This window comes from Panthera tigris, chromosome D4 (genome assembly GCF_018350195.1).
Source record: "Panthera tigris isolate Pti1 chromosome D4, P.tigris_Pti1_mat1.1, whole genome shotgun sequence".
NCBI classification, from domain to species: Eukaryota; Metazoa; Chordata; class Mammalia; order Carnivora; family Felidae; genus Panthera; species Panthera tigris.
The window spans coordinates 56,908,252-56,935,133 of record NC_056672.1 but is presented as its reverse complement, the minus strand read 5'-3'; the positions used below and the strand labels follow the sequence as shown (position 1 = coordinate 56,935,133).

Genomic DNA, 26,882 nt, shown 5'->3' with positions numbered 1-26,882 from the left:
GGGTGGAGGAGGGCGCATGGGCTGAGTGGATAGGGGCAGCCCGGAGCCAGCCAGGCAGTTTTATTGAAATATTTTTAAATAATTTGCACGTGTTAGTCTCATGTGTCAGCAATGCTTTGTCTGGTTCAGTGATCGCCCAAGGGAGAGCAAGCCCAGGGGCTAGATAGGAAATGTTCTGTCCCTTGAGTCCATGCTGAGGTTCCCCTACATGGGGAGAAGAGCTGGTCAGCCCATCTGGGGCTGGCACTGTCCAGTATGTGTGCTCTGTCCTCACAGGGCATCCTGAAGGCCAAGGTTGGAGGCCAGAGACCACAGGCTCTACTGCTAAGAGCGTGCCCCAGGCAGCTGCAGGCCGGGTGTGGGAGGCTTGGCATGGTGCCCTCGGTGGCAGAGGAGACTGCCCGCCTCACAGTTCAGGTTGCGGTAGCGGGCAACAGCTGGTGTGGGGCGGGGGCACATGGACAGGAAGCCAAAGCTGAAAGGGCCAAGACAGCAGCCAGGGCAGGGCAGCCCCTCATCAGACTCCCGGGGAGCTGAGGGGGGCGGCGAGGGTTCTGTCCGCTCCAGGGCTGCTGCCCGGGGCAGGCTATGCTGGGCTCGGTTCCAGGGCTCCCCAGCCCAGCCTTGTGGGGAGTTCACCACCACAGCTGGGGGGTTGTTGTTAAGGGTAGGTCCTGATCTAGGGGACCAGGGCTGGGAGGCTGAGGAACAAGTGCTGATGAAGTTGTCTGTGGCCACAGCCAGGGGCAGCTGGGGAGCTGGTCCTGGGGGTTCTGGCTCAGGGCTACTGCCCTCACACTCCATTCTTTCTTCAGCCGAGGGGCCCATAGTGGGGGGGCCAGGACCTGGCAGTGCTGTCTCCATACGTCGGGGAAGTTCAGGGGATGATGGTAGCGAGCGGCAGCGACGGGCAGGTGTCCCAGGCTGGACGAGGGTCTCTGGAGTGGTCACCAAGGGCAGTTGGGTGGAGGGCAGTGGTGATGGTGGTACAAGGGGCAGGGGGGCGACTGGCTTGCTGGGTGTGTCCAACAGCTTGATCTTGCCTCCCCTGAGGTCTTCCCGGAGTGAAAAGGGGTTGACTCGAGTCAGATTGTCCCCCCAGTTGGGGGGTGATTCCGGTGATGGGGGCAGGAAGAGGTCTGAACGGCTTCGGGAAAGCCGGGGGTCTGGCCTAGGAAGTGTGGCAGATGGACCCCCTCTTGAAACAGACCCTGTAGACAGAGAAGTGTGTGGTTACTGTTCTTAGCATTGATCATAGTTCCTTGAGGCCTCATTATTCACCAGGAGGCTGGTGGGACTAGAGCTTACAAAAGGGAGTTCCACTGGGTACTTTGGAAAGGGGGAGATGTCACCTCTAGCCCTCCTTTACCTCTTCTTTCCTCCTTCTCCTTCCTTGGCTCTAGAATTTGAAAATATCCTTTTTTGAGATGTCCTTTCACCACCACCCACCCACAGCCGTCTCAGCTAATAAATACACTTAGTCTTCCCCAGACAATTCCCTCAGTCCTAGGGAAGAGACGCAAAAGGACTTATGTTGGGTCAAGGTCATGCTCACTTACTCTGATTGTGTGTCAGGGGAGCCCTGGTGAGGGGGGATGGCTCAGGCAGCTGCTCAAGGATCCATTCCAGGTGCTGGGTGATTTCGGTGAAGGGAGCACGAGTGCTGGGTTCCATCTGATGGGGAGAGAAAGGAACAGCTTCATTCATTGCTCCAAAAGAGGGTCCCTAAGTTTTCCTTCACCACCTGGGACAGGAAAGCCTTGCTAGCTGATGGATGTGGGTGGTAGGCAAGGAAACGGAGTGAGGATCTTACACTGCAGCAGTGGATGGCCAGGAGCAGGAAGGGCAGTGGGCAGTCATCCCCTACCAGGGTCTGGAAAGCAGGTACATCCAGGCCGAAGTCCTGTGGGTACAGAGAAGAGGGGCCTTCAAGTCAGCCTTCCTTGGGTTCTCCTTCTGCCCCCCAGTCAGGACCTCAACCTCCAGAGAACCAGTCTAGAGCTCCTCCTTTTCAAACCTGGAGACATCATTCACCTCAGTACGGGGTAGGTAATCTGGGTCGGCAGGTACTCGTGCAATGAGCTCACAGAGGACAATCCCAAAGGCAAAGACATCAGCCTGGGGGGAGGAGAGAATGTCAGTGGAAGGAACTGACAGTTTTCATGTCAGAATTTTGTCAGAATATGTCAGAATTTGGGGGGAAGTCTTGATAGTTTCATGTGTTAGAGGGGTGCCTATGAAGGGGAAGGGAGATCTTGGGGGTCTCCTAAATATTCAGTAGGGCTGTTAAGGAAATTGGGATGGGACCTTATAAAAGTATCTCGAAGGTCTCTGGAAGGCCTTGGGTATCTGAAGGATTGATGTCTTACCTTCTCATCATACAGCTCACCCCGCAACACCTCTGGAGCCATCCAGTATGGGGAACCTACCACAGCCAATGGCTCCTTTCTTGCCCCTTCCCTGCAGGGGTAGGGGCAGAGTGGTCAGAAACAGCTCACTCAGATAACCCCCCTAAACAAAAGGGGATGAGGTCAGCCCCCTCCCCACTCCAAGGAAAATGTCTCTGGAGGCTTCATTTAGATAGGGGCCTTCTAGAAAGTTTAGGGAGCACAGGGGCATTCACCTCACCTATACACAGGAATCTTTTCAGCCAGCCCGAAGTCACCCACAACAGCCGTGAAGCCTTGGTCTTCCCGTCGGATCAGACAGTTCTGACACACACATAGCATCCCCATACACCCATCATCTTCTGTTCTCTTATCTCCCAGTATACACCCCAAAGCCCTGTCACTCCAGAAGAACCCCAACCCTCTCTGATCTACCAGTTCTCTAATGCACCCCAATCTGGCAATTTCATCTATCACTGCAAACATAGGCTGGTACCCAGCCCCTTAGAGCTCCCCTTCACCCCAGTCCCCAATTCTCCAATGCTTTGCTAGCCCAACATCCTAATATGTCTACTATCCACATTCCAACATCCATGGGTCAGTTACAGTGTAATAGTTTCAAATCCCCTTTCATGCCTCCATCCACCTGGCCAGCCTACCTTGGATGTTAGGTCTCGGTGGAATACACCTTTGGCATGCAGGTACCGCAGGCCGCGGGCAATGTCCAGAGCCAGGTGGAGCCTGACAGGCCAGGACAGGGGTTCCGGAGAGCTGAGCAGCTGTTCAAGGGTTCCCCCATTCATATACTGGGGCATAATGGGACCAGAAGGGGAATGAATGTCAAGGTTTCTGCCTGTACTGTAGGTCTCCTACTTATAAGCCAGGGGACACTTAGGAGGATCGCAAAGGTCAGAAGGGTGAGTCTGTGCGCTAGGATCTCCCGCTCATATTCTAGAGCTGTCCTGTCCAAGACCTGTGCAACTATTTAAATTTAAATTATTAAGTTTAAATAAAATTAAACATTCAGTTCTCCAGTCACACTAGTCATATTTCTACTGCTACCTACCCACATGTACCTACAGAACATTTTCATCACTACAGAAAGTTCTATTGGACAACATTGTTATAGAGCATATAGGGAATGTGACCAACTGAGGCCTTTTATTGTGGTTAGCCCAAAGGGAAGTTCAGGAAGCCTCCCATGGCAGGAGGTCCTGCTGCCTCTCATTATTCCTCTGTAGATGCATCGGGCGCTGACTTTCTCTCCCCATGGTGATGGTGGGGGGTCCCCTCCTTCCTGGCCCATCCTCACCTCTGTAAGAGCGTGCAGTTGCCCCTGGTGCACACAGACCCCCATGAACCTGGAAGAGGATGGGGAAGATAGGAGGGTAGGCTGTGAGAACCCAGGCCCCTCTACAGTTCCCACTTTTCCCGCGGGATCTTTCCTCTTCTCCCAGCAAGCTTCTCAGCAAGCGGCTGAGGCCGCTCACCTTAGGATGTTCGGGTGTCGGAGCCGGTTCATCAGCTGCACCTCCCGTAGCGTGTTTCCCCGGTTACTGGGGAGTCTGTTCATTTTCAGCACCATGACTTGCCCTGACTGTCGGTGCCGAACCTGGGGGCGGCATGGGCCGGCGAGTCCCGTGCAGATTCGCCAGGTCGCGAGTGTCGTCCGAGTCTGGGGCCCCTAGTTCCAGCCTCCCGTCTAAGGCTCGGTCCCGCCCCTCTGCCCTCTCTGCTGATCCTACCTTGTAGACCTCAGAGAAGAAGCCGGCCCCGATCTTCTCGGCGCAGTGGAAATCGTCCACGCGCGCCAGGCTGGACACAGCGCTGCGGAGAGCCCGGTAGGAGGAGGGGCGGCCCCGGCCCGGGCCTCCACCCGTGCCCCCCGGCCCCGGGGGCCCCTCCCCCGGCGCCTCACCGGGCCCTGGCCCAGGGCCCCGCAGTGGGGGCCGTTCCCCGGCCATGGCCGGGCCCCCAGCCCCGGCCTGCCTCACATGGCAGGGTCCCCGGGGCCCGGGCAGGCCGCGCTTGCCATGGGCGCGCGCCCAGCCCGATTCGGGACGCCGGGGCTCCCGCTCCCGTCCGGGAGAATGGAAGATCAGCGGAAGATCCTGGGCCCGCCCCCGCCGCGCCGGCTTGCAGGGCCCGGGTAAACGCCGCTCCGCTTCTTTCGGCGCAGGGCCTGGGCCTGGGCCTGGGCCGGGCGGTGGCAGTGGCTCTCCCGGGCGCCGGCGGGCAAGCGGGCGGACTCCCCGCAGGCGGAGGCGGGCTGGCTGGCGGGCGGGCGGCGGCTGCTCCGCTTCGCCGCTGGGGCTCAGGCTCCGCGGCCTGCCAGGGGCGGGGCTGAGCCGGGCCTCCGCTTAACTCCTTCCAGCCCGGCCCACCGGCAGCGGCCACGCCCCCTCAGGTACGCAACCCCTAACCGGTGGCAGCGACACCCTGGGCGAGAGGGTCTGGGACGTCGGGGCCAAATAAGTTCAGGCCCGAGCTAAATAACTGAAGGGAATTATGGGCTGATTGTGCGTCCGCGCAGCTCAAATACCTTTTAGCTGCCCTGGGTGTCCTTTCTCTCCTCCCACCCTCAGTCCACTGTCTACAGAGAGCCGAGCTCAGGAAGCCGCCGGATTCCTGGGCTCCGTGGGCCAGCAGGGCAGAAAAGTAGACACTTCAGGTCTAGCCACAATCGGAGGTAGCCCAGCAACCTGCCTACCTTTCCGGCCCGCGCTCTGTTCCAGCCTGCCCATTTCCCAGGTCTTGACCCTTACACCCCTGGATTCCCTGACACTTTCTCCCTTCTCGGGCGGTTGTATCGTGAGCCTGTGGCCAGCCCGTCCCTGATGTGGCCCACACCTCCTTACTCCATCCCGCCTCCCTCGAATAAAGTTCAGAGGAAGAGAGGAGTATCCGTCCAGTGACTACCCAGCCTCAACCTCCTACTCTTTCCTCCAAATGACCCTATCTCTCTGCAGAGAAGCCTCCACCTGCCCGGAAGCCCCTCCTTCCTCGAGATCCCACCCCTCGGCAAAACCCCGCCCCTCCAGGAGCCCTTTCCTTCGGAGACCCCTCACTTCCTCAGTGAGACGCCCCCTTCAGAGGGACCTTTTCCCAGTATGATACTGCCACCATCAGTGTGTATCAGAACCCCTCAGTGAGACACCCCTCCTCTGTGTGTTCCTTCCACACAATGAGACCCCACCTCTCAGAGTGACTACACCGGTCATTGTGACCCCCTCCTCTCAACGTGACTCCTCCCCTCAATGTGGCCCAGCCCTTATCAGTGTGACCCCTCTCTGGAGGTTCTGCCCTCCACCTTGTAGGAATCCGGTCTGCCCCCTCAGGCTGGAGGAGGAGCTGCAGTCTGCCTCTTTTAAGTCGGCGCTGAGCCCTGAATGCGCACGCACTGTGCACTCACCGAACCCAACGCTTCCGGTTCCCTGCTGGCTCCTCCCCCCGGGGTCGGCGAAATAGCCAATTATCGCCAGGGATGAGTGACGACGCTCCATCCGGAGGACGCCTCCCAGGCGAGGGTTTGCGGGCAGCTGTGAGCAGCTTGCCACCTAGCGGCGGAATGGAGGGTGGCGGGAATGAAGCCTGCAGGTCTCGGGAGCGAGAGGGCTTGAAGAAGGCAGAGTTCTTTAAAAAAATTCTCAAGTATTGCATTTCTGTTTCTGTGGTAAGATGAAAAGGAAATTAAGGCAAGCACATTCTGCGTCCGTGTGCGTGCTCGCCTTCTAACAGAGTCCTGTCCGGTGTTTATGAGAGTTGGAGCCAAGTTCTATTTAATTGTCCAGGGCTAATGAGAAGAGAAAAAACAGTCTTAGATTATAAACGTTGCCTTAGGGTGGAGAGAAGACCGGATGCTGTCCCGGTGCAGCGTACAGCGGGAGATTTCGCACAGGTTTGGAGACAGAATGGAAGAGATTCACAGCCCTTCCAGAGCCAGTGAAGATAGGCCAGTCTTGAGAACAACCTATGCCTGGGCCTTGTGCATCATGTAATTCTTCCAGAGGCAATTTGATCTCAGCAAAACAAACTCATTCATCACGTTAATGTTCATTTAACACCCACAACTATTTAATTTGTAAATGTGTTTCCTAGAGTTGTATGAGATCTGTAAACACTAGGAATTTATGCATTTTGTTAAAATATTATTATAATAGATAATGTAATTGACATATATCTGACCTTTTATCCAAGTTTGAGAGTTACCCTTGTTGGTGATAGTAATTCCAGCAGAGGAGCCAGGATCCTGTTTTAGAAAGATCACTGTGGTGGTTGTATGGAGGCAGGGAGACTGATTAGAAAGGAAGTTCTGCTAATGTTCAGTCAGGAGAGGATGAGAGACTGAACTAGGATAGGGATAATAGGGAAGAAGAGGAAACATTCAACTAGTCTGGGAAAACTTGATGATTGATTTAGTATCCGAAGTCAGGTCAGTGGAGAGAAATCATCAGCCAGGATCATTTTTAAGTTTGTAGTTTAGATGACTGGGTGATATCAACTGAGATAAAGAATCCAGGAGGAAAGGTTGGGTGGGGGAAGTTGGATGTTTGCCTCAAGTAAAGGTGTGATGATAAAGGAAACCATGAATGTGGATGCCACCATCCAAGTAGAGTGTATAGAGGGAGAAGGCTGACAAGAATCCTGGGAATCACCAACATTAAAAGGGTGTGTGGATGAAAAGAATTCCGTGAAGGAGACTATGAAGAATCAAGCTGAAAGATAGGAAGAGAATCTAGAGAGGCTGGTGCCATGGAATCCAAGGAATGGGGAATTTAGAGAAAGTGAAATAATGAACAGCATTAAGTAGTACAGAGGGGTCTGCTAAGATAAGTTTTAAGTATTCCTTAATTTAAGCTATTAGAAGATCCTTTTGTGGTTGTTTTTCAAACTTTTATGATGGAAAAATGTCAAATATGAAAAGAAAGAACAAACAAAACAATGAATGTTTATTTACCTTGGGTAAGACCATTTTGCTGGCGAACCTTGTGCAAAATCACTTGCCTATGCCTCATTTGTACTGTTGCCATAAGTGATCTGACCGAGGTGAAAGTACCTGCTTTCATGTACCTACTATGCTAATGATTCTCCAATGGTAATTCATGGCCAATCTTGTTTCATCTAACTCTATACCCTTGCTCTCTCCTTCCACTTAATTATTTGGTGTATATTTTTGATATAGCATTTCATCAATAAATATTTCAGTATGTTACCTTTGAAAGATGAGGATTCTTCTTTAAACCAAACCACAGTACCATGTCACACCCCAAAAAGCCCGATAATTCCTTAATATCAAATATCTATTTGCTCATATTTCCCCCATTATATTATAAATGTTTAGTTTAAGAAATTGTTTGGGTCACCTGGGTGGCTCAGTTGGTTGAGCATCCGACTTCAGCTCAGGTCATGATCTTGCAGTTCATGAGTTCAAGCCCAGGGTCGGAGCCTGACAGCTCAGAGCCTGAAGCCTGCTTCAGATTCTGTGTCTCCCTCTCTCTCTCTCTGCCCCTCCCCTGCTCGTGCTCTATCTCTCTCTTTCTCGCTCTCAAAAATAAATAAACATTAAAAAAAAAAAAGAAATTGTTTGAACCAAAATCCAAATAAGGTCAATACATCACAGTTGATGTATCTCTTAAATCTTTTTAAATCTTTAAGTTCATCCTCTTTTTTCCCTTACTGTTTTTGTCTTTTTAAAGTTGTTTCTTTCTTTCTTTCTTTCTTTCTTTCTTTCTTTCTTTCTTTCTTTCTTTCTTTCTTTCTTTCTTTCAAGTAATCTCTATATCCAACATGGGTCTTGAGCTTACAACCTTGAGATCAAGAGTTGTGTGCTCCACTGACTAAGCCAGCCAGGAGCCCCGGTTTGTTTGTTTGTTTGTTTTAATGTTTATATATTTATTTTGAGAGACACACACAGCATGAGCAGGGGAGGGGCAGAGAGAGAGGGAGAGAGAGAGAATCCCAAGCAGGCTCCTTGCTGTAGGTGTGGAGCCTGTGGGGCTCAATCTGGGGACCACAAGATCATGACCTGACCTGAAATCAAGAGTCAGATGCTTAACCACCTGAGCTATCCAGGTGCCCGTTTTGTAAAGAAACCATGTCATTTGTTCTGTAACGTTTCTCAAAGTCTGAATTTTTCTGAGCTTCTTCTGGTAAATTTATCATGTTTCTCAGTCCCCTGTATTTCTGGTAAATTGGTAGTTAGAGACTTAATCAGATTTAGATTTGATTATTTTGGCAAAACTAATTCATCAGTGTGTTTAGTATTCTCTCTCTCTCTTTTTTAGTTTAGTACTCTTATCAGGAGGCATACAGTGGCCTGTTTGTGAGGTAAATGATGATGTTCATTGTCTAGACCAGGGTTTCTCACACCTGGCACTACTGACATTTGGGGACAGATAATTCCTAATTGTAGGTGGCTGTCTGTGCATTGCAGGATGTTTAGCGACATCCTTGGTCTCTACCCACTGGATGCCAGTAGCAACTCCCCCAGTTGTGATAATCAAAAATGTCTTTAGACATTGCCAGTTGTCCCCTGGGGGACAAAAATTATCCCTGATTGAGAACCACTGCTCTAGTTTCATTAATAAAGGAGTTAGAAAATAATATTCTCATTCTGTTTTTCCTTCTTTGTTTAGTAGGTAGAATACCTCTATAAAGAGAAACTTTTCCACAACAGCTTGTTACCCAGAGATATATTTCATGCAGGAAGGGCAAGAAAAATGGTTGTTTCTTTTTTATTTTACCAGCTTTTAATGAGTTGGTTCCCTTGCATTCTCCAAAAGTGACCAGTGAGGTTTTTTTTTATGGTACCATTATGAACTCATAATTTGATACATGTATGATGTGTCTCAATTGTTGGTTGGTTGGCTGTTTTTATCATTTTTATTTTTTTATTAATTTTTTTTAATGTTTATTAATTTTTGAGAGAGAGACAGAGTGTGAGCCGGGGAGGGGCAGAGAGAGAGGGAGACAGAATTAGAAGCAGGCTCCAGGCTCTGAGCTGTCAGCACAGAGCCCGATGCGGGGCTTGAACTCAGAGACCGTGAGATCATGACCTGAGCCAAAGTCGGACGCTCAACCGACTGAGCCACCAGATGCCCTTTTATTAATTTTTTTAACATTTATTTGTTTTTGAGAGACAGAGCGTGAGTGGGGGAGGGGCAGAGAGAGAGAGAGGGAAACATAGAATCTGAAGCGGGCTCCAGGCTCTGAGCTGTCGGCACAGAGACCAACGCGGCGCTCAAACTCACAAGCTGTGAGATCATGACCTGAGTCGAAGTCAGACGTTTAACCGACTGCGCCACCCAGGCACCCTTGTTTTTATCATTTTTAAATTGTCCTATTTTGACCAGTTGGAACTTATTCAGGTTGGATCCTGAGTGGTTTTTTTTGACACAACCTTTAAGGTTTCTTGCTTTTTAATATAGTAAAATGTACCATGCTTATTTTGTGTATTCCTAAACTAGAGCTGGTATCAGCTATTTTTCCCAAAGATTCATAGTTCCTTTTAGTTGGAAATGGTATTTAGAGACTGTAATCTGGGATATAAGATTATTTGACTTTAGGAAGAGCAGTTTCATGAAGATAGTTGATTACCTATTGTTCTCAAAACAGTCCCCTCTACCATCTCTTTATTATGAAAAATTTCAAACATGCAGAAAAGTTGAAGGAATGCATAGTGAAGGGCTGTGTACCTTCATCTAGATTCAACAATTGTTAACATTTTGCTGTTTGTTCTCTTTGTGTGTCTCTCTCTAATGTGGTATGATATGATATATGACCTGATATAACATAATATATTTTTATTGTACCATTTGAAAATAAGTTTCTGACATCATGGCATTATTAGCATTATCCTTTAAGGTCATTTCCTCTATAACCAAAATACCATTATCACACCTTGAATTACTTCATTTGGTTTCTTGGTTCTCATATTTTATTGGCTCTTTCTTCTAGGTCTCTTTTGCTGATCTACTACATCTTCCTGACCTCTAAACAGTGGCGTACCAGGGCTCCATCACTGGACCTCTTCTGTTCTCTCTACACACATGCACAGCTGGTCATTTCTCTTGCTTGAGACCCTCAGTATAATGTTGAGTCATTTAATGACAGTAGATACTTGTATCTTGTTCCTGATCTTTATTTAAAAAAAAATTTTTTTTTAAGTTTATTTATTTTTGAGATAGAGAGAGACAGAGCATGAACGGGGGAGGGTCAGAGAGAGAGGGAGACACAGAATCGGAAGCAGGCTCCAGGCTCTGAGCCATCAGCCCAGAGCCCGACGCGGGGATCGAACTCACGGACCTACGTGAGATCGTGACCTGAGCCGAAGTCGGACGCTTAACTGACTGAGCCACCCAGGCGCCCCTTGTTCCTGATCTTTAAAAGAATGCTTTTAATTTGTCACTGTTTTTTTTTTTTTTTTTTTTTTTTTATAAAGTCTATTTATTCATTTTTGAGAAAGAGAGAGTGCAGGAAAAGGGCAGAGATAGAGGGAGACAGAGAATCCCAAGTAGGCTCCCCGCTATTGGGGCAGAACCGGATGTGGGGCTCAAACTCGCAAACTGTGAAATCATGACCTGAGCCAAAATCAAGAGTCAGACACTTAACTTTCTGAGCCACCCAGGTGCCCCTTAATTTTTCACTATTAGGTTTCATGTTTACTGTGGGATTTTTTTGTAGCTACCTATTCTAGTTAGTTCTTATCACATTAAGTGGCATGTAACTAATCACATCAAAACCCAGTGGCATAGGGGCACCTGGGTGGCTCAGTCAGTTAAATGTCCAACTTCGGCTCAGGTCATGATCTCACGGTTCATGAGTTTGAGCCCTGCGTTGGGTTCTGTGCTGACAGCTTGGAGCCTGGAGCCTGCTTCAGATTCTGTGTCTCCTTCTTCCTCTACCCCTTGCCTGCTCACCCTCTCTTTCTCTCTCTCAAAAATAAATAAACATTTAAAAAAACCCAGTGGCATAAAACAAGTACTTATTCTCATAAATCTATTGATTTGAGTCAGCATTCTAAACTAGAATTGGCTACAGTGTTTGGCTATATGCCATCTGTCTCTTGTTCTTCCTGGGACCCACTGATAGCCTCAGAATGTTCTTCTCATTGTGCTAGAAGAAGGGTAAGAAGACAAGTATGGTTTTGCAACTGCTTTTCATGCCTTAGGGTCATGTCATGTCTGTCAACATTCCAGTGACGAAAGCAAGTCATATGGCCAAGCCCAAAGTATACTGTCTATAGCAGGGATGGGAGGAAGGGAGAAAAAAGATTTCTAAACAATGATACATTACTTTAATTTTCTAAAATTAAACCAACGTTGCATTTATAGAATAAACTTAACTTGTTCTTGACGTTTTTCTTTTTCTTCTCCTTCTCCTTCCCCTTCTCCCCTCCCCCACCCATCCTTCTTCTACCTTATTAGATTTGGGTTGCTTTTTAGGATATTTTACAGTTTTATTTTTTATCAGTTTTGTATTGAAATATAATTCAAAGGCCATATAATTCACCCATTTAAAGTGTAAAATTCAGTAGTTTTTGTTATATGCACAGTTTTGCAACGATCATCACAATTAATTCTAGAATATTTTCATCATTCCAAGAAGAAACCTCATGTCCATTGGCAGTCACTCCCTATATCCTGCCCCACAGTCCTAGGCAACGGTTAGTTAACTTTCTCATTGTATAGATTTACCTCTTCTGGACATTTAATATATGGAATCATGTAATATATGGTCTCTTGGTATCTTGTTTTTTTCACTCAGCATAACGTTTTCAAGGTTCATCCATGTGATAGCATGTATCCGTACTTCATTTTTTTTTTTATTGCTGAATAATATTCCATTGTGTGAATGTACTGTGTTTGTTCATTGGCTGATTGCCATTTGGGTTGTTTCCACTTTTTAGCTATTATGAATGATGCTCCTATGAATATTCATGTACAGGTTTTGTATGGACATACGTTTTCATTGCCTCATGTTCCTCATTGTTTTGTTCCTCTATTCCCCCTTTACTACCTGTTTGGTTTAAGCTAATATCTTTTAGCATACCATTCTGGGTTTCCTATTTGCTTTTTTTAAACTTACATATTTTAGTTACTTTCTTGGTGGTTGCTCTGTGGATTATAATCTAGTCAAATTGTTGAAAGGTAAACACACAATTAATCACCTAAACCTTATATAGTTGATTTGCTTTGGGTAATTGCTGAAGAACACATAATCTGCTATAATGCTGGAGGTGGAAGTCCCCTAACATGTTGTCTAACTAGTAGTGCTGGCTAGTAAGAAAGCTATTGATAGTGCAATTTATTTTTCATGTCATAAGCCATCTTATACTCCTCTTATTCTCATTGTTTTTCAGTGGCTTCCTAGGGGTTTATAGTCAAGCAGATATCTTTTTCTTCTTTTCCAACATTTATGGTTCTTATTACTTGTTTTGGCTTCATGCACTGTCTAGACTGTCTAGAATAATGTTGAATAATAAGGGTGAAAGTGATCAGTTTTGTCTTGGTTCTGACTTCTGTAAGATTGCCTAAAGTGAAGGACTGTCAACTCTACACGCTGGCATCCAGCTTATGCCAATGGCAAATGTACCTAATCCTTAGTATTTTTTTTTGCTAAGCCACAGCCCTTTTTCAGAAACCTCACAGTAATATTCCCATAAGTGACTAGTTAATTGGAACTGGTATGATGAATGAGTTCTGTTTGCCAGTTCTGGCCCTGGATTTTCTCTTGGATGTAGTTTGATATTGGCTGTTCATTTCAAATATTCTTTATCATGTTTCTATTTCTGGTTTACTAAAAACCTTTTTAAAAATCACAAATGGGAACGTGCCTGGGTGGCTCAGTCAGTTAAGCGTCTGACTTTGGCTCAGGTCATGATCTCTTGGTCTGTGAGTTCGATCCCCACATCAGGCTCTGTGCTGACAGCTAAGAGCCTGGAGCCTGCTTTGGATTCTGTGTTTCCCTCTCTCTCTCTACCCCTCCTCCACTCATGCTCTGTCTCTCTCTTAAATAAATAAACATTAGAAAAAAAAAGCTTGCAACTCTTGTTTTTGGTTCAGGTAATGATCTCAGGGTTTGTAGTTTGAGCTCCTCATCAGGCTCCACGCTACTGGTGCAGAGCCTACTTTGGGTTCTCTCTCTCTCTCTCTGCCCCTACTCCCTCTGGCACACATGCTTTCTCTCTCAAAATAAACAAATAAACTTAAAAAGTTCACAAATGGGGGGGGGGCTGGGTGGCTCAGTCAGTTGAGTGTTGGACTCTTGATCTCAGCTCAGGTCTTGATCTCAGGGCTGTGAGTTTAAACCCCAGGTTGGGCTTCACACCGGAAGTGAAGCCTCCTTAAAAAAAAAAAAAAGATCTTAAAACAATTTTTTAAATGTTTATTTACTTTTGAGAGACAGAGAGAGACACAGAGTGCGAGTGGGGGAGGGGCAGAAAGAGAGAGAGAGAGAGAGAGAGAGAGAGAGAGAGAAGGAGACACAGAATCTGAAGCAGGCTCAGGCTCTGAGCTGTCAGCACAGAGCCTGACAAGGGTCTCATGCTCACGGACTGCAAGTTCGTGACCTGAGCTGAAGTGGGACGCTTCAGTGACTGAGCATCCCAGGTACCCCAAAAATATCTTTAAAAAAAAATCACAAATGGATATTTAATTTTTTAAATGATTTCCCCATGTCTGTTAGAGTGATGAAATGGCTATTTCCTTTGGTGTATTCATGTTAATTACACTGATAGATTTTCTAGTTCAATCATTGCTGTAATCCTAGAAACATGACGTATATTATTCTTTTACAATATTGCTAGGGGCGCCTGGGTGGCTCAGTCAGTTAAGCGTCTGACTTCAGCTCAGATCAGGATCTCATGGTTTGTGAGTTTGAGCCCCACTTCAGGCTCTGTGCTGACAGCTCAGAGCCTGGATCCTTTGGATTCTGTGTCTCCCTCTTTCTCTGCCCCTCCCCGCTCATGCTCACTCTCTCTCTCAAAAATAAATAAACTTAAAAAAAATTTACAATATTGTTAGATTTTTTTTTTTTTATTATGTGCCAGACACCAGTGCTTCATGCTAGAGATACAACTGTGAACAATATCGACAGATAAAGTATCTGCCTGTATTGAACTCTCAATTCAGGGATGATAAAGAACATTTGCCAGCTCTCCCTGACGCTGTGCTTTTGGCAGAAACCACTCAAGATATGCTGTCTTGCAGAGCCTTGAGAGGTCCCAGAAAGAGGGCTGCGATCATTTAGTGGTATCTGCCACTGGATTGGAGGAGAGAAGACAGTGATGGCAAGCATCCTGCTATTTGCTATCCCTGGTTTGATGTTTTATTTAGGATTTTTCATCTGTATAACTTGTGTGAGGTTGTTAGGTCTTAGTAACTAATTTTGTAAATTGAGTGTAATGTAGGTCTTTTGGTAGGGGGCATCTATTCAACTGCTTTTTCAGTTTCTTCTGTGGCTATTGTCTTCTTCAGGTGTTCTGTGTCATTTTGGGTTGATATTCATTTATATTTTCCCAGACAATATTAATTGCACTGAGATTTTTTTGGTTTAGTTATATGAAGTTTCACTTAGTATTCTTTTTTTTCTTTTTTAATGTTTATTTATTTTTGAGAGAGAGTACGAGCCTGGGAGGGATAGAGGAAGCGGGAGACAGAAAATCCGACCAGGCTCCGCACTGTGTGGGTTCAGCTTTTGGCTTTGTCCAACAAAGCTGAGGATGGCAGAAAGGATTACTCAAGACTCCACAAGAGAGGTGAGAGGGAGGCTAAGGGAAGTGTCCGTGAGCTGCTCTCAACCTCCCGTATTTATTGAGCATACATTTAGGGTGACTTGTGCAATACATCAGTGGACTACATGTGAGTAATAACGTATAGAAAACGTGCAGAAACTCACATGTGGAACTTGAGAAACTCAACAGAAGACTATGGGGGAAGGGAAGGGGCAAAAATAGTTACAAACAGAGAGGGAGGGAGGCAAAATAAAAGACTCTTAAATACAGAGAACAAACTGAGGGTTGATGGGGCTGGAGGGGGAGAGAGGAAAATGGGTGATGGGTATTGAGGAGGGCACTTGTTGGATAAGCAGTGGGTGTTGTAGGTAAGCAATGAATCATGGGAATCTACCCTAAAACCAAGAGCACACTGTATACACTATATGTTAGCCAACTTGACAATAAATTATATATATATATATATATATATACATATATAAAAAGAAATGTGCAGAAAAACAAGTTAAGACAGGATCAAATATTCCATGTGATAACATGGTCTAAGGAATTTATGAGCATAGGCAGGACCTAATCCCTAGATACACATTAACTAGATAAGCTAAGCATGGTCTGCTGTTTTCAGCAAGGCCAGAAAGCAGTGTTCTGCTTTGCCATGTATTCCCTATAATCTTCTAACCCAGGATATAGCTATTTGATTTCCCACAGTGCACTGTAGAGCCTGGTTTGAACTCAGGAACCGTGAGATCATAACCTGAGCCGAAGTCGAAAACTTAACTGATTGAGCCACCCAGATGCCCCTAGTATTCTTAGATAGTTAAAAAAAAATTCCTGTGTGCCTGTGTTTTTAGCCATTTCCTCATGCCACCTGGAGGGCTTGTGTAGTCTTTTTCTCTTGGCTAGCTGTGCCAGTAGTTGGCTTATTTGCTTATTTATTTATTTATTTATTTATACAGCTCTTAGAATAATCATTTCAATTGTTTTTCTGGTTTCTGGTTTATTGGTGTCTACAGTCAGCTTCATAAATTTTTCCTCTTTTCCTTAGCTTATGATATTCCTCTTTTCCTAGGTTCTTGAGTTGACTGCTCAGCTGTTTGCTAGGCAATTTACATAGCTAGCTGGTTTAAAAAAATTTTTTTACGCTCGTTCATTTTTGAGAGACAGAGTCCAAGAAGGGGAGGGGCAGAGAGAGAGAGAGAGAGAGAGAGAGAGAGAGAGAGAAACCGAAGCAGGCTCCAGGCTCTGAGTTATCAGCACAGAGCTCGATGCTATGCTGGAACTCACGAGCTCTGAGATCATGACCTGAGCAGAAGTCAGCTGCTTAGCCGACTGAGCCACCCTGGCGCCCTTAGGTAATTAGTTGGTTTTAGATTTGTTTACCTGGCTAGCCTGTCTGCAGCCTATTCTGCTGACGTCCTCACAGTCTGCAGTGCATGACCCCCTGCCCTCGCTAGGCACAGCTAATTGGTAAGGGTAGCCAGTTCATCTGCTGGGAGACCAGGCCTCAGAGACATGAATGTGGTATAGATACATATCAGTGTCCATCTATATCTGCTTCTCCTTTCTTCATTGGGCATGTGGAATCTCATACTTCCAAGCTGCAAAATGTTAACAATTGGTAAATCTAAGTAAAGGTTATATTTTTATTGTGATTTTTCTGTAGGTTTTTTTTTCCAAGTTAAAACTTTAAAAAATATACCAGTGCCCTAATTCCCAGAATAACCTGGATGGGGCCAGCCATGAATATTTTAAAAAACCACTCTAGGTAATTCTGAAGCACATTCCTGCTTAAGAAATCACTGTTGTAGGGATGCCTGGGTGGCTCAGTCAGTTAAATGTCTGATCTCCACTCAGGTCATGATCTTGCCGTTCATGGATTCCAGCCCTGCATTGGACTCTGTGCTGACAGCTCAGAGCCTGGAGCCTGCTTTGGATTCTGTGCCTCCCTCTCTCTCTGCCCCTCTCCTACTCACCATGAAAAGAGATCCAGAGAGTTTACTAATTTACCCAAGGTTGTATAGTTAGTAAGTGACAGATCCAGAACTGAGCCTATGTCCTTAGTCATGATGTCAGTATGCACTTGAGGCTAAAACTTGCCTCAATAAAGATTTGATTGAGTTCTCAGTTGTTATTTATCTCTAAATGATGGTATGTAATCATACTTTTTTTCTTTTGCTCCAAGAATTATTTAAGAGGGCATTTAAAATATGTCTTAGTGTTGTTTTTTTTGTTTGGTTAGCCTAATTTTTATTTTCCGTTTACAGGTTTATTGTGTTTGTGTGAGAAAATGTGGCTTATTTTGTGCTTGTTGGGATTTTTGAGATTTTTCCTTGTGGCTTAAAGTAATTTTTTTTTTTAAATCTCTATTGTGGCAATTTATTGTATTTTGACTTTCTCTGTATCTCTGTCTCTTCTTTAAAGTTGTAAAATCACTGTGGTTAGAATTCTGTCTAATTCATTTATTCATCTCTGCATTGACCAGAATGTAATTGCCTGGCAGAGATGTTCAATAAAAGTTAGTTGACTGAATAAATTAATATTGATCCTTGTGGATTTTAAGAATACTATACATATAAAAATGCCAGAAGGAGGGGCGCCTGGGAGGCTCAGTTGGTTAAGCGTCTGACTTGATTTTGGCTCAGATCATGATCTCATGGTTCAAGAAACAGAGCCCAGAGTTGGGCTCTGCGCTGGCAGCACGGATTCTGCTTGGGATTCTCTCTCTTTCCCTCTCTCTCTCTGCCCCCCACCCAAAAAAAATAAATAAACTTTTTAAAAAAGCCAGAAAGAGACTGTACCATTTCCTTTCCTTTGATCCATCCTCTGTGATATTGATAGTGGCCTATTTTCAGGACAACTAATAGTTGAATAAGATTCAATTGAAGCTGCATCCTAAGAGGAAAATGCACATTTTAAAGATCATTGAAGCATATGAGATTTTACAAATATAGTTGCATTTAGGAATTACTCTGAGAGCATGCCAAAATTTCTATTATTTTTTAAAAAATGTGTTTTTTAAGCCCATAAAATATTTTCACTGGTAAATAGATAAGGGAGTTAGAACTGGAAGGAATTTTTTTTTCCTTTAAAGATTTTATTTTTAAGTAATTCCCACACCCAATATGGGGCTCAAAGTCACAACCCCGAGATCAAGAGTCACATGCTCCACTGACTGAGCCAGCCAGGTGCCCCAGAACTGGAAAAAGTCTTAATAGCCATCTAATGCATCTCTTTCATTTTACAGATGTGGCTCAAAGACTTTAAGTAATTTGCACAGACCTGTATTACCCATCCCATGTTCTAGTTAGGACTAGACTATATGACCAGTTTTTAAAGTCCCCTGTGTATAGTTAATAAGTCATCCTTATTCATATTCTGGTATTCCTTTTTAATATTTTGACTTCTTGAGTTACTAAAGACAGAAAAGTATATTAAAGTCTTCTAGTCAATACCACCATTTCTGGTCATTTCTACTTGGATTCCTTCCATCCCCACCCTACCTCTTGGATGTCAAATGCTAAGATTTGGGTTACCATAATCTTTGGTTTATGATATAGTCTCATCATTTGTTGATGCTTTGATTGATTTCTTCTTAATGTGTAAATAAGATGTGTAATATCTTTGATTGATTTCTTCTTAATGTGTAAATAAGATGTGTCTTAATGTGTAAATAATGTGTAAATAATAAGAACTTATGAAACCACCATCCCAAACAAAAACTGGGATCTTGACATTAACGTACATCTCACTGTATGGTCTCCTCTCTCATTTTGTCTCACTCCATGTGAGGTAAGCATCTGAAACTCATGCCCATCATTACCTTGCTTTCCTTTTTATGTAGGTTTATTGCATCTCTCCCTCTCTGTATATTTCTTTTTGCCTATTTTGCCCATCCCCTCTGGCAACCACCACTTTGTTCTTATGAGTCTGTTCATTCATTTGTTTTGTTTTGTTTTTTTTTATTCTACATATAAGTGAAATTATGTGGCATTTGTCTTTCTTGGTCTGACTTACTTCACTTAGCATAATACCCTCTAGGTTCAGCCAGGTTGTTGCAAATGGTATGATTTCTTTTTCTATGGCTGAGTAATATTGCATTGTGTATATATACACACCACATCTTTATCCATTCATCTTACTGACAGACACTTAGGTTGCTTCCGTATGTTGGCTGTTATAAATAATACTGCAATGAACATAGATAGGGGTGCATATATCTTTGGAATTAATATTTTCACTAGAATTATTGGATCATTTTTATCTATTTACTTGAATTTAAAAAGGGTTTCATGTTGTCTGTAATCTTTTGGAGTTTATTCTTTTCACTTCTTGTTTCACTTTTGATGGTCTCTTGATCTGAGAAATATTTTTCAAAGGCCCCATGATTTTCTTTCCATTTATCCTCATAGAGGGGATTTATGCTTGCCCGTATTGTCTTACGATCAAATGACTGACCTGGGATCCATCTGAAATTTTTGATTGATAAATATTCTGATTGATTTTAAAAAATTGAGGTAGAGTTGACATATGACATTGTATTAGTTTCAGGTGTCCAACATAATGATTTGATATTTGTACTTACATGAAATTTTACAGCAATTCCTGGTCAGGATCAAAGGCAGAGCCACAGAAAGTTATAGACTGCTGTTTTGGAGACCTAACAGGCTGTGTGGAACAGGCAGGGCAGTGATGTGGCTTTCCTAACTGGACCTTCATTTCATGGATGGGTGGAATCCTAGTGAAACATTCTCTGCACCAACACTGGGTTTGCAGTGTCCACCAGGAGCAAGTTGTGGTTGGGTTGCCATGACGACCGTCCCCTGGAATGGGGCACAGAGGCAATGAGCATTCCTGTGGGCCCCTTAGCTAGTTCTTTCACTTCCTTCCCAGGTTAGAACACCTTTCTGATCTTCACAGATCTTAGAAATATTGTCTACACAGATGGAAACAATAATAGTTACAGGCCATTTCACCAATAGGAGTAGACTGCTTTTTCACAAATCTAAGACTTCACACAAATCTAAGACTAACTGTATGCAGTATGTATTAACTCACACACTGATTCTAACTGCCATGGTCTGTTCTACAGAATTTGTTCTAGTCTCTATGTTTTTTTAAAAATAAAATTTAAAAATATTATTTTTGAGAGAGAGAGAGAGAGAGAGAGAGAGAGAGAGAGAGACAGAGTGCCAGCGGAAGAGGGGCAGAGAAAGAGGGAGACACAGAATCCAAGGCAGGCTCCAGGCTCTGCGCTGTCAGCAAAGAGCTCTATGCGGGGGTCGAACTCACAAACTGTGAGATCATGACCTGAGCTGAAGTCAGACACTTAACTGAGTCGCCCAGGTGTCCTTAGTCTCTACATTCTAATGTATACTCCAACTTAAGTTTGAACTTTCATTTTCTCAGCTTCACACTCTTTCCCCTGAGCCCCCAACCTCTGTTACTGTTCTCAGCTCTTTTCCTGTCTCCCATTCCCAACAAATTCCAACCAAACACTATGAATTGCTGTTTAGCTAGCACTTAACATAAGCAAACACTGGGCCAGTTGCTCTTTTTGTATCATCTCGTGCTACTATCTTGTCCTGCTATCTATTTTGTCCTACTCAAAGAAGAAGTAACAGTAATGTCCTCATTTTATGGATAAGAAAACTGAGGGTTAATGAGATGAATTTGGCTAAGGTCCATATCTCTAGTGAAGCTAGAATTTGAACTAGTTTTTTTTGTTGTTGTTTGTTGGTTTTTGTTTTTATTTTTATGTATGATGCTTGCGCTCTAAGTAAAAGAAAACTTAAACTGGCCTTAACAATAATGAAATTAATTATTTCACATAAAACGATTGGTTAAGGGGTGCCTGGGTGGCTCAGATGGTTAAGCACCTGACTCTTGATTTTGGCTCAGGTCATGATCTCATGGTTCCTGGGACTGAGCCCCTTCTAGGGCTCCTCATTGACAACACAGAGCCCCCTTGGGTGGGATTCTCTTTCTCCCCCTCTATCTGCCCCTCCCCCACTTATGCTTGCTCATTCTCTCAAAATAAATAAACATTAAAAAAAAGGTTGATTAATTCAGTAGCTCATCAAGGACCCAGGCCTTTCTACTTTACCATCCATCCTTGCTGTATTCAGGTTTTGTCCTCAGATTAGCTTTGCATTCCACAAAGTTTCATGATGCCTACCAAAGTTCTGTCATCATGTCCATATAATTTCTAGAGGCGGGAAGGGACATTATTCCTTCTTGTCCATCTCTCTTTCTCTAATTTGTCATGCATCTTTTTTTTTAAGATTTTGAAAAAATATTTATTTATTTTGAGAGAGAAAGAAAGAGAGAGAGAGAGAGCACGTGCACAAGCAGGGTAGCAGCGGAGAGAGAGGGAGACACAGAATCCAAAGTAGGCTCCAGGCTCCGAGCTGTCAGCACAGAGCCTGACGTGGGGCTTGAACTCATGAACTGTGAGATCATGACCTGAGCCAAAGTCAGACACTTGACTGGCCACCCAGGCACCTCTGTTATGCATCTTTTTAAACAGCATTTTAAATTGCTTACTTTTCTTGGGACCCTCTCTCATCCTGGCTGACTTCCCTTTATTGTCCAGAATGCCACCAGCCCATGCAAGGGGACAGGATCACTATTATGGGCTTAGACTAATTAAGACTCATTCCCAGGGCTGGCTCCAAGCTTCTCTGAAGTTTCTGGCTGCTCCACAGAACAGAATTAAGGTTCTGTTAGGAAGAAGGAGATGGGAGTAGGGAACAGGTACACAGTGTGCAACCAATAGTTGGGTTGGATTCTGTTAGGGAATCCACAAGTCCAGGTTGTTAACCTTGACACACTGTTACTTTTCTGGGCTCCCCTCAGTTCCCATCCCCATCTAGCGTATTTCCTTAATAGTGAGTCAAGTCCCCTACAACTCTAGCTCTAAAGGACACATTCCAAGGCTGTCTTTGGCAGAACAGCAAGGAACGTGAAATGTATTCCTTGGGGCCCAGTGTGCTTGTGTAATCCCCAGGTCAGTGACATGTGTTTGGTCAGCCTGGGCACTGTCAGTTGGGTAGGGGGAAGAGCAGAGGCTCTGCCTCCTGGAAAGGTATACTGACCTGGCCCTGACTCAGCCCCAGAGCTGAGTTCCAGTCATGCTCCCTTCTGAGATCTCCTTTATTTAAAAAAAATTTTTAATTTATTTTTATTTTTTTAAATAAAAACTTTTTAATGTTTATTTATTTTTGGGAGAGAGAGATAGAGAGAGACAGAGCACAAATGGGGGAGGGGCAGAGAGAGAGAGGGAGACACAGAGCCTGACACAAGGCTCAAACTCATGAGCTCTGAGATCATGACCTGAGCCAAAGTCAGACGCTTAACCAAATGAGCCACCCAGGCACCCCTGAGATCTTTCTGGTCTGTACTCCTCTTAGAATCCGAATTGTTTTCCCCCTCCTTTTTTTAAAATTAAAAAAAAAATTAAATGTTTATTTATTTTGAGAGAGAGAGAGTGAGTAGGGGAGGGAAGAGAGAAAATGTGAGTAGGCTCTGCGCTGTTCGATCCCATGAACTGTGAGATCACGACCTGAGTTGAAATCAAGAGCTGGACGCTTAAAGAATTGAGCCACTCAGGTGCCTCCCCTACTTTTTTATAGTTTGTATTTATTTTGACAGAGAGGGGAGAGAGAGAGAATCTCAAGTAGGCTCCTTGCTGTGTTAGTGCAGAGCCTGACACAGGGCTTAAACCCACAAACAATGAGATCATGACCCGAGCCAAAGTCAAGAGTCGGATGGACACTTAACCAACTGAGCCACCCAGGCACCCCTTCCTTTTTTTTTTTTTAAATATGCTCTGCAGCCAGTGTGGGGCTTGAACTCATAACCCTGAGACTAAGAGTTGCATGGTCTACTGACTGAGCCAGCCAGGTGCCCCCTGAATTGTTTTCTTAACAAATTCTAATTGTTCTTAAAACCCTAGTCTTAAAAACCCAACATTACTGTCGTATCTCCTTTCCGTGACCTCCCACATTAGGAAAACCAATATCCACTGAATTTACTAACCAGTCACAGATCTCCCATATGTGTTAGAAGCTTTGAGAAAGTATTAGACAATAGGGAAGAAAATTAAGTTTTAGTAGCTGTGTGCCAGGTGCCTGGGGTAAATTCTTTCCCACACTGACTTTATCCTTAACAGCACCCTGATAGGTTGGGTTATTTTAACTTTCATGTTAGAGTTTAGGGAATTCAGGTTCAGAAGTTAAGTTGCCTGCTCACAAAAGGTAAGGTTGGCTCAAGGCCACAAGCTATTAGGAGCGCATGACTGCGTGACCTAATGCCCATGCTCTTTCTCCTACCCTTCCCCTCTTCTGACTTCATGGTCTTTACTATTACAAAACACATTTGTATATATTAATTTTAGCCTCACAACAGTAGCAGGGTGAGTCCTAGTATCTGCATTTTGTAAATGATGGTGGGGTTCAGAGGCACTAAATGACTTGCCCAAAGTCATGTGGAGTTTAGCTCTTCTGACTACAGAATGTGTGTAGGAAAGCATGGCATAATTTGTTGAATGATGATCCAGATTATGGTGGGTAATCAATAAATAATTCATCAGATTAAATTACTGAAAATAAACAATGTCACTGCTTTGAGGTCCCTAGGTTCCTTTTTCTCCCTGTGACCTCCCCTCTGGGCTTCCCTCAGAGACCTCTTTTCCCAGGAACTCTCTCACCTCCAACCAAGACTCACAAAGAGTAGCACCCACATGTCTTCAGGCAGGAGGCTTAAGAAGGAAGGGTCTTCTTTTATGATAGAGCTGAGTGGACCTAACAGTTTTTGTTCTTTCCCTTCCCACCTTAGGCCTTCCTGGAATGGGGAGGCCCTACTCAGAATTTTCCCTGCCCCACTTGGCCGACTGCATTTGTTCTGGAGTAGACAAACCAGTGAGTCCCTGCTCTCCTGTTTCACTGGCCTTTGCCCTGGCAGTTATCAAACTAATGCCTCCTCCTCTCTCCTCCCCTGGCACTGCCTCCTGCCTCTGGCTCCGCCCCACAGCCCTGGACACAGTACACAGAGCCCAGAGTTTGGGCTCCAAGGGAAACAAAAGGAACTGCCTGGATTCCCATGGCTATGGCCAGCACCTTCATACCAGGGCTGAACCCCCAGAACCCTCATTATATCCCAGGGTAAGACTTCTGCTTGTTTCTGGAAATAGGCATATAGGGATATGGGAATTGTGCCACTTAGATCTTGGAGGCCAAGTAGACATACTGGTATTTGGGAGGCCCAGGGCTGGGATATTTATGGTTTTTGATGGAAAAGGAAAAGCAAGGCAATAGTGGTAGCTGGGCCTGCCACAAAACTCTGTTGTCTTCTCTATGGTAACAGGGTAACAGCAGAGGGGAAGGGTTGAAAACCTAGAGAACTGAGAAATGCCTGCTCCAAATAGGCACACAGCTGAATCCAGAAAAAAAAAATCAGGGCTTCAGAGGTCTCTGTGTCTATCTCTGGGGGTGATGGAGCAGAGGGAGACTGGAGGTGAGTTGTGTGTGGGGGGGGTCCTGTGCTACAGGTACACCGGACACTGCCCACTACTTCGGTTCAGCATGGGCCAGACCTATGGGCAGATGACTGGTCAGCTACTTCGAGGAGTTCCTGGCCTGGCCTGGCCCCCTGCCCATCGCACACTTCTGCCTCCCATCCGGCCTCCACCATCTCCTGAGGTTCCCAGAGGAAGACCATCTGTCAGGCGTGGACATGAAAGGCTCAGTTCCAGCATGATCCCAGGGTACACAGGTATGTATGTGTGGTCTGAATAGGTGTCCCTGTCCCAGAACATGTGCCCCAAACACTAATCGAAATCCTCCTTGCCCCCTCCCACCCAGGTTTTGTACCCCAGGCACAGTTCCTCTTTGCCAAGAACTGTAGCCAGGTCTGGACTGAGGCTCTGAATGATTTCACTCAGTGGTCTGGGGGACAAAGGAGTCAAGAACTGCCGAAGGAAGCCAAGGGAGAAAAAGACGTGGGGAAAGACCAAGAACCAAAGCCAGAGTCAGAGCTGGAGGCAGAGAAGGAGCTGGAGCCGGGGCAAGAGGCAGAACAAGTGAGACCAACAAGGCTGGAGAGAGTGCAGGGGGAGTTGGTAGTGTGACCAGGCCTAGGGGTGGCCATGAGTAGCATGACTCTGGGTACAGGGAGTATGGGCCTGACTGCCAGCTCCAGCTCCCAGGGAGCTTCTGGTAGAGCACAGGAGCTGAATTTGATGCCCTTATTTTTTCTCTATCAACTTCCCCTCACAAGGCTTCCCCCTATTCCATGGATGACAAAGATCCTCGCAAGTTCTTCATGCCAGGTGAGAGGAAGTGGGTAATGATCAAAAGCATGGGGAGGCTCCCAGGAGGTCCTGACTCAGTATCCCCATCCCCCTAGGCTTCACTGGTTATGTGCCCCGGGCCCGCTTCCTCTTCGGCTCCAGCTTTCCTGTGCTCACCAACCGGGCACTGCAGGAATTTGGACAGATGTATTCAAGGGGCAGATCCCAGAAGGATCCCAAACATCTCCCCCCACTTTCTAGGACCTACCCTCAGAACCTGGGCCTGTTACCTAACTATGGAGGCTATGTGCCAGGTGAGGATAGCCCCAGAGGGAAGTTTCGGGGACCAGAGTATTTGTACGTGTGTGGCACGGGTGGAAGTGGTTTGGGGGGTTGGAACTAATAGATATGGACGGGGGGCTTGGATCACGTGGTTCAGCTTACCACTGCGCAGAAAAGGAAACGGAGGTAGCCCACAGTGGAAGTTGGGACAAGATTTTGGAGGGCTTAGGCACTGACTGAGAAATAAATGGCTTTTCCATGCTACCAGCTACAAGTGACAGACTGTCTTGTCCATATAGGGTATAAGTTCCAGTTCGGTCGCACGTATGGGCATCTCACCCATGATGCACTGGGCCTCAGCACCCTCCAGAAGCAGCTCCTGGTATAGGTACCTGGACTTCAGGTTCTGTCTTCCCTTTCTTCCTATCCCAGCCATCCTTTTGCAAGGAAGAGAGGTGGGCCGCAGGGTGTGGGGAGGCACAAAGAAAAATGGTTTGGAGGCCGAGCACCTTTTTTATTAATAGGTGTAATAAATAAATAAATAAATACATAAACAGAAGTCTGGGCTCCTCCTCCCTCTTCTGACCACCAGGCACTGGCCACAGCCTATTTACATTTGGGGGCTTAGGGAGCTGGCCCCAATACTGTCACCCATCCTCCTCACCACCTGGCCTAGGGAACCCTGAAAATGGGCCTCTGGTCACCTCCCTCCATAGGGACATGCTAATCTGTACCTATGGAAGGGCCAGCCCAGATGGCCGGGGAAATCCTGGCAGCCCAGTGCTGCATCCCTTCCCTCCTTTCCGGGGTGGAGGTCTGGATGAGGTCACTGGGACAGTTAACGGGGAGTAATTAATACTGAGCACAGGGATGTATGGCCCCCAGCTCTTAGTCTGCTCTCTGTGGCCAAGCCAGAGGGCTTGGGAAGGGCTCTCAGGCTCTGAGTTGGGGGTTATGAGGGTCCCTGAGGCCACCAACATGCACAGGGCCTCAGTTTTGGCTGCTTCCAGGGGTTGGACTTGGAGTTGGGGTCAAGGTCACATAGGCCAGTGGCACCAGGCCGGTGTCGGGGCCGCGGCTGCAGCGCAGCCAGTCTCCTCCAGCTGGCCCCAGCACCCGGAGGATATCTCCCTTGTGGAAGCTCAGCTGTCCAGGGCCTGTGGCCAGATGATGGCACAGTGCCTTCACCTCG

General features: G+C 45.7%; 3 protein-coding genes and 1 long non-coding RNA gene across 7 annotated transcripts in view; 1 reads left to right on the top strand and 3 right to left on the bottom strand.

Moving 5' to 3' along the window:
* Positions 1 to 30: 30 nt before the first annotated feature.
* On the bottom strand, positions 31 to 5,529 carry TESK1 (testis associated actin remodelling kinase 1). The gene is made up of 11 exons (XM_042963281.1): positions 5,456 to 5,529; positions 4,133 to 4,883; positions 3,878 to 3,999; positions 3,700 to 3,748; positions 3,047 to 3,193; positions 2,629 to 2,711; positions 2,370 to 2,460; positions 2,035 to 2,118; positions 1,814 to 1,903; positions 1,560 to 1,674; positions 31 to 1,211 (listed from the first exon to the last, which is right to left on the bottom strand). Exons 2-11 carry the CDS (start codon positions 4,349 to 4,351, stop codon positions 325 to 327), a joined length of 1,887 nt encoding a protein of 628 aa, XP_042819215.1. The 5' UTR covers positions 4,352 to 4,883; positions 5,456 to 5,529; the 3' UTR covers positions 31 to 324.
* On the top strand, positions 5,454 to 26,274 carry FAM166B (family with sequence similarity 166 member B). 2 transcript variants are annotated; one of them, XM_042963283.1, is made up of 8 exons: positions 5,454 to 5,908; positions 23,956 to 24,038; positions 24,151 to 24,281; positions 24,668 to 24,891; positions 24,981 to 25,198; positions 25,396 to 25,447; positions 25,670 to 25,722; positions 25,990 to 26,274. In XM_042963283.1, exons 1-8 carry the CDS (start codon positions 5,872 to 5,874, stop codon positions 26,209 to 26,211), a joined length of 1,020 nt encoding a protein of 339 aa, XP_042819217.1. In that variant the 5' UTR covers positions 5,454 to 5,871; the 3' UTR covers positions 26,212 to 26,274. The 2 variants fall into 2 exon arrangements, with proteins under 2 accessions (XP_042819217.1, XP_007076577.2); XM_007076515.3 differs by having other exon boundaries at positions 5,459 to 5,908; positions 25,525 to 25,722; positions 25,990 to 26,164.
* Positions 10,192 to 19,910, bottom strand: LOC122232922. Its single transcript, XR_006210293.1, has 3 exons — positions 19,703 to 19,910; positions 17,919 to 18,012; positions 10,192 to 10,524 (listed from the first exon to the last, which is right to left on the bottom strand). It is a non-coding gene; the product is annotated as an uncharacterized LOC122232922 (long non-coding RNA).
* RUSC2 (RUN and SH3 domain containing 2) overlaps positions 26,184 to 26,882 on the bottom strand; it is a 65,814-nt gene continuing 65,115 nt past the window's right edge. For all 3 annotated transcript variants that reach the window (XM_042963280.1, XM_042963279.1, XM_007076510.2), the window contains one exon: positions 26,184 to 26,882. In XM_042963280.1, coding sequence (XP_042819214.1) covers positions 26,681 to 26,882 — 202 coding nt within the window. In that variant the 3' untranslated portion in view covers positions 26,184 to 26,680.

What these genes read in the sequence shown, in the direction of transcription:
- TESK1 (XM_042963281.1), bottom strand. Translation starts at nt 4,351, where the DNA reads ATGGCCGGGGAACGGCCCCCACTGCGGGGCCCTGGGCCAGGGCCCGGT. An exon ending in CGACACCCGAACATCCTAAG is followed by an intron (nt 3,749 to 3,877) that starts GTGAGCGGCCTC and finishes ATCCTCTTCCAG; the next exon opens with GTTCATGGGGGTCTGTGTGC. An exon ending in ATTACCTACCCCGTACTGAG is followed by an intron (nt 1,904 to 2,034) that starts GTGAATGATGTC and finishes CTGTACCCACAG; the next exon opens with GACTTCGGCCTGGATGTACC.
- FAM166B (XM_007076515.3), top strand. Translation starts at nt 5,872, where the DNA reads ATGAGTGACGACGCTCCATCCGGAGGACGCCTCCCAG. An exon ending in ATCCGGAGGACGCCTCCCAG is followed by an intron (nt 5,909 to 23,955) that starts GCGAGGGTTTGC and finishes TTCCCACCTTAG; the next exon opens with GCCTTCCTGGAATGGGGAGG. An exon ending in CGGGGCAAGAGGCAGAACAA is followed by an intron (nt 25,199 to 25,395) that starts GTGAGACCAACA and finishes TCCCCTCACAAG; the next exon opens with GCTTCCCCCTATTCCATGGA.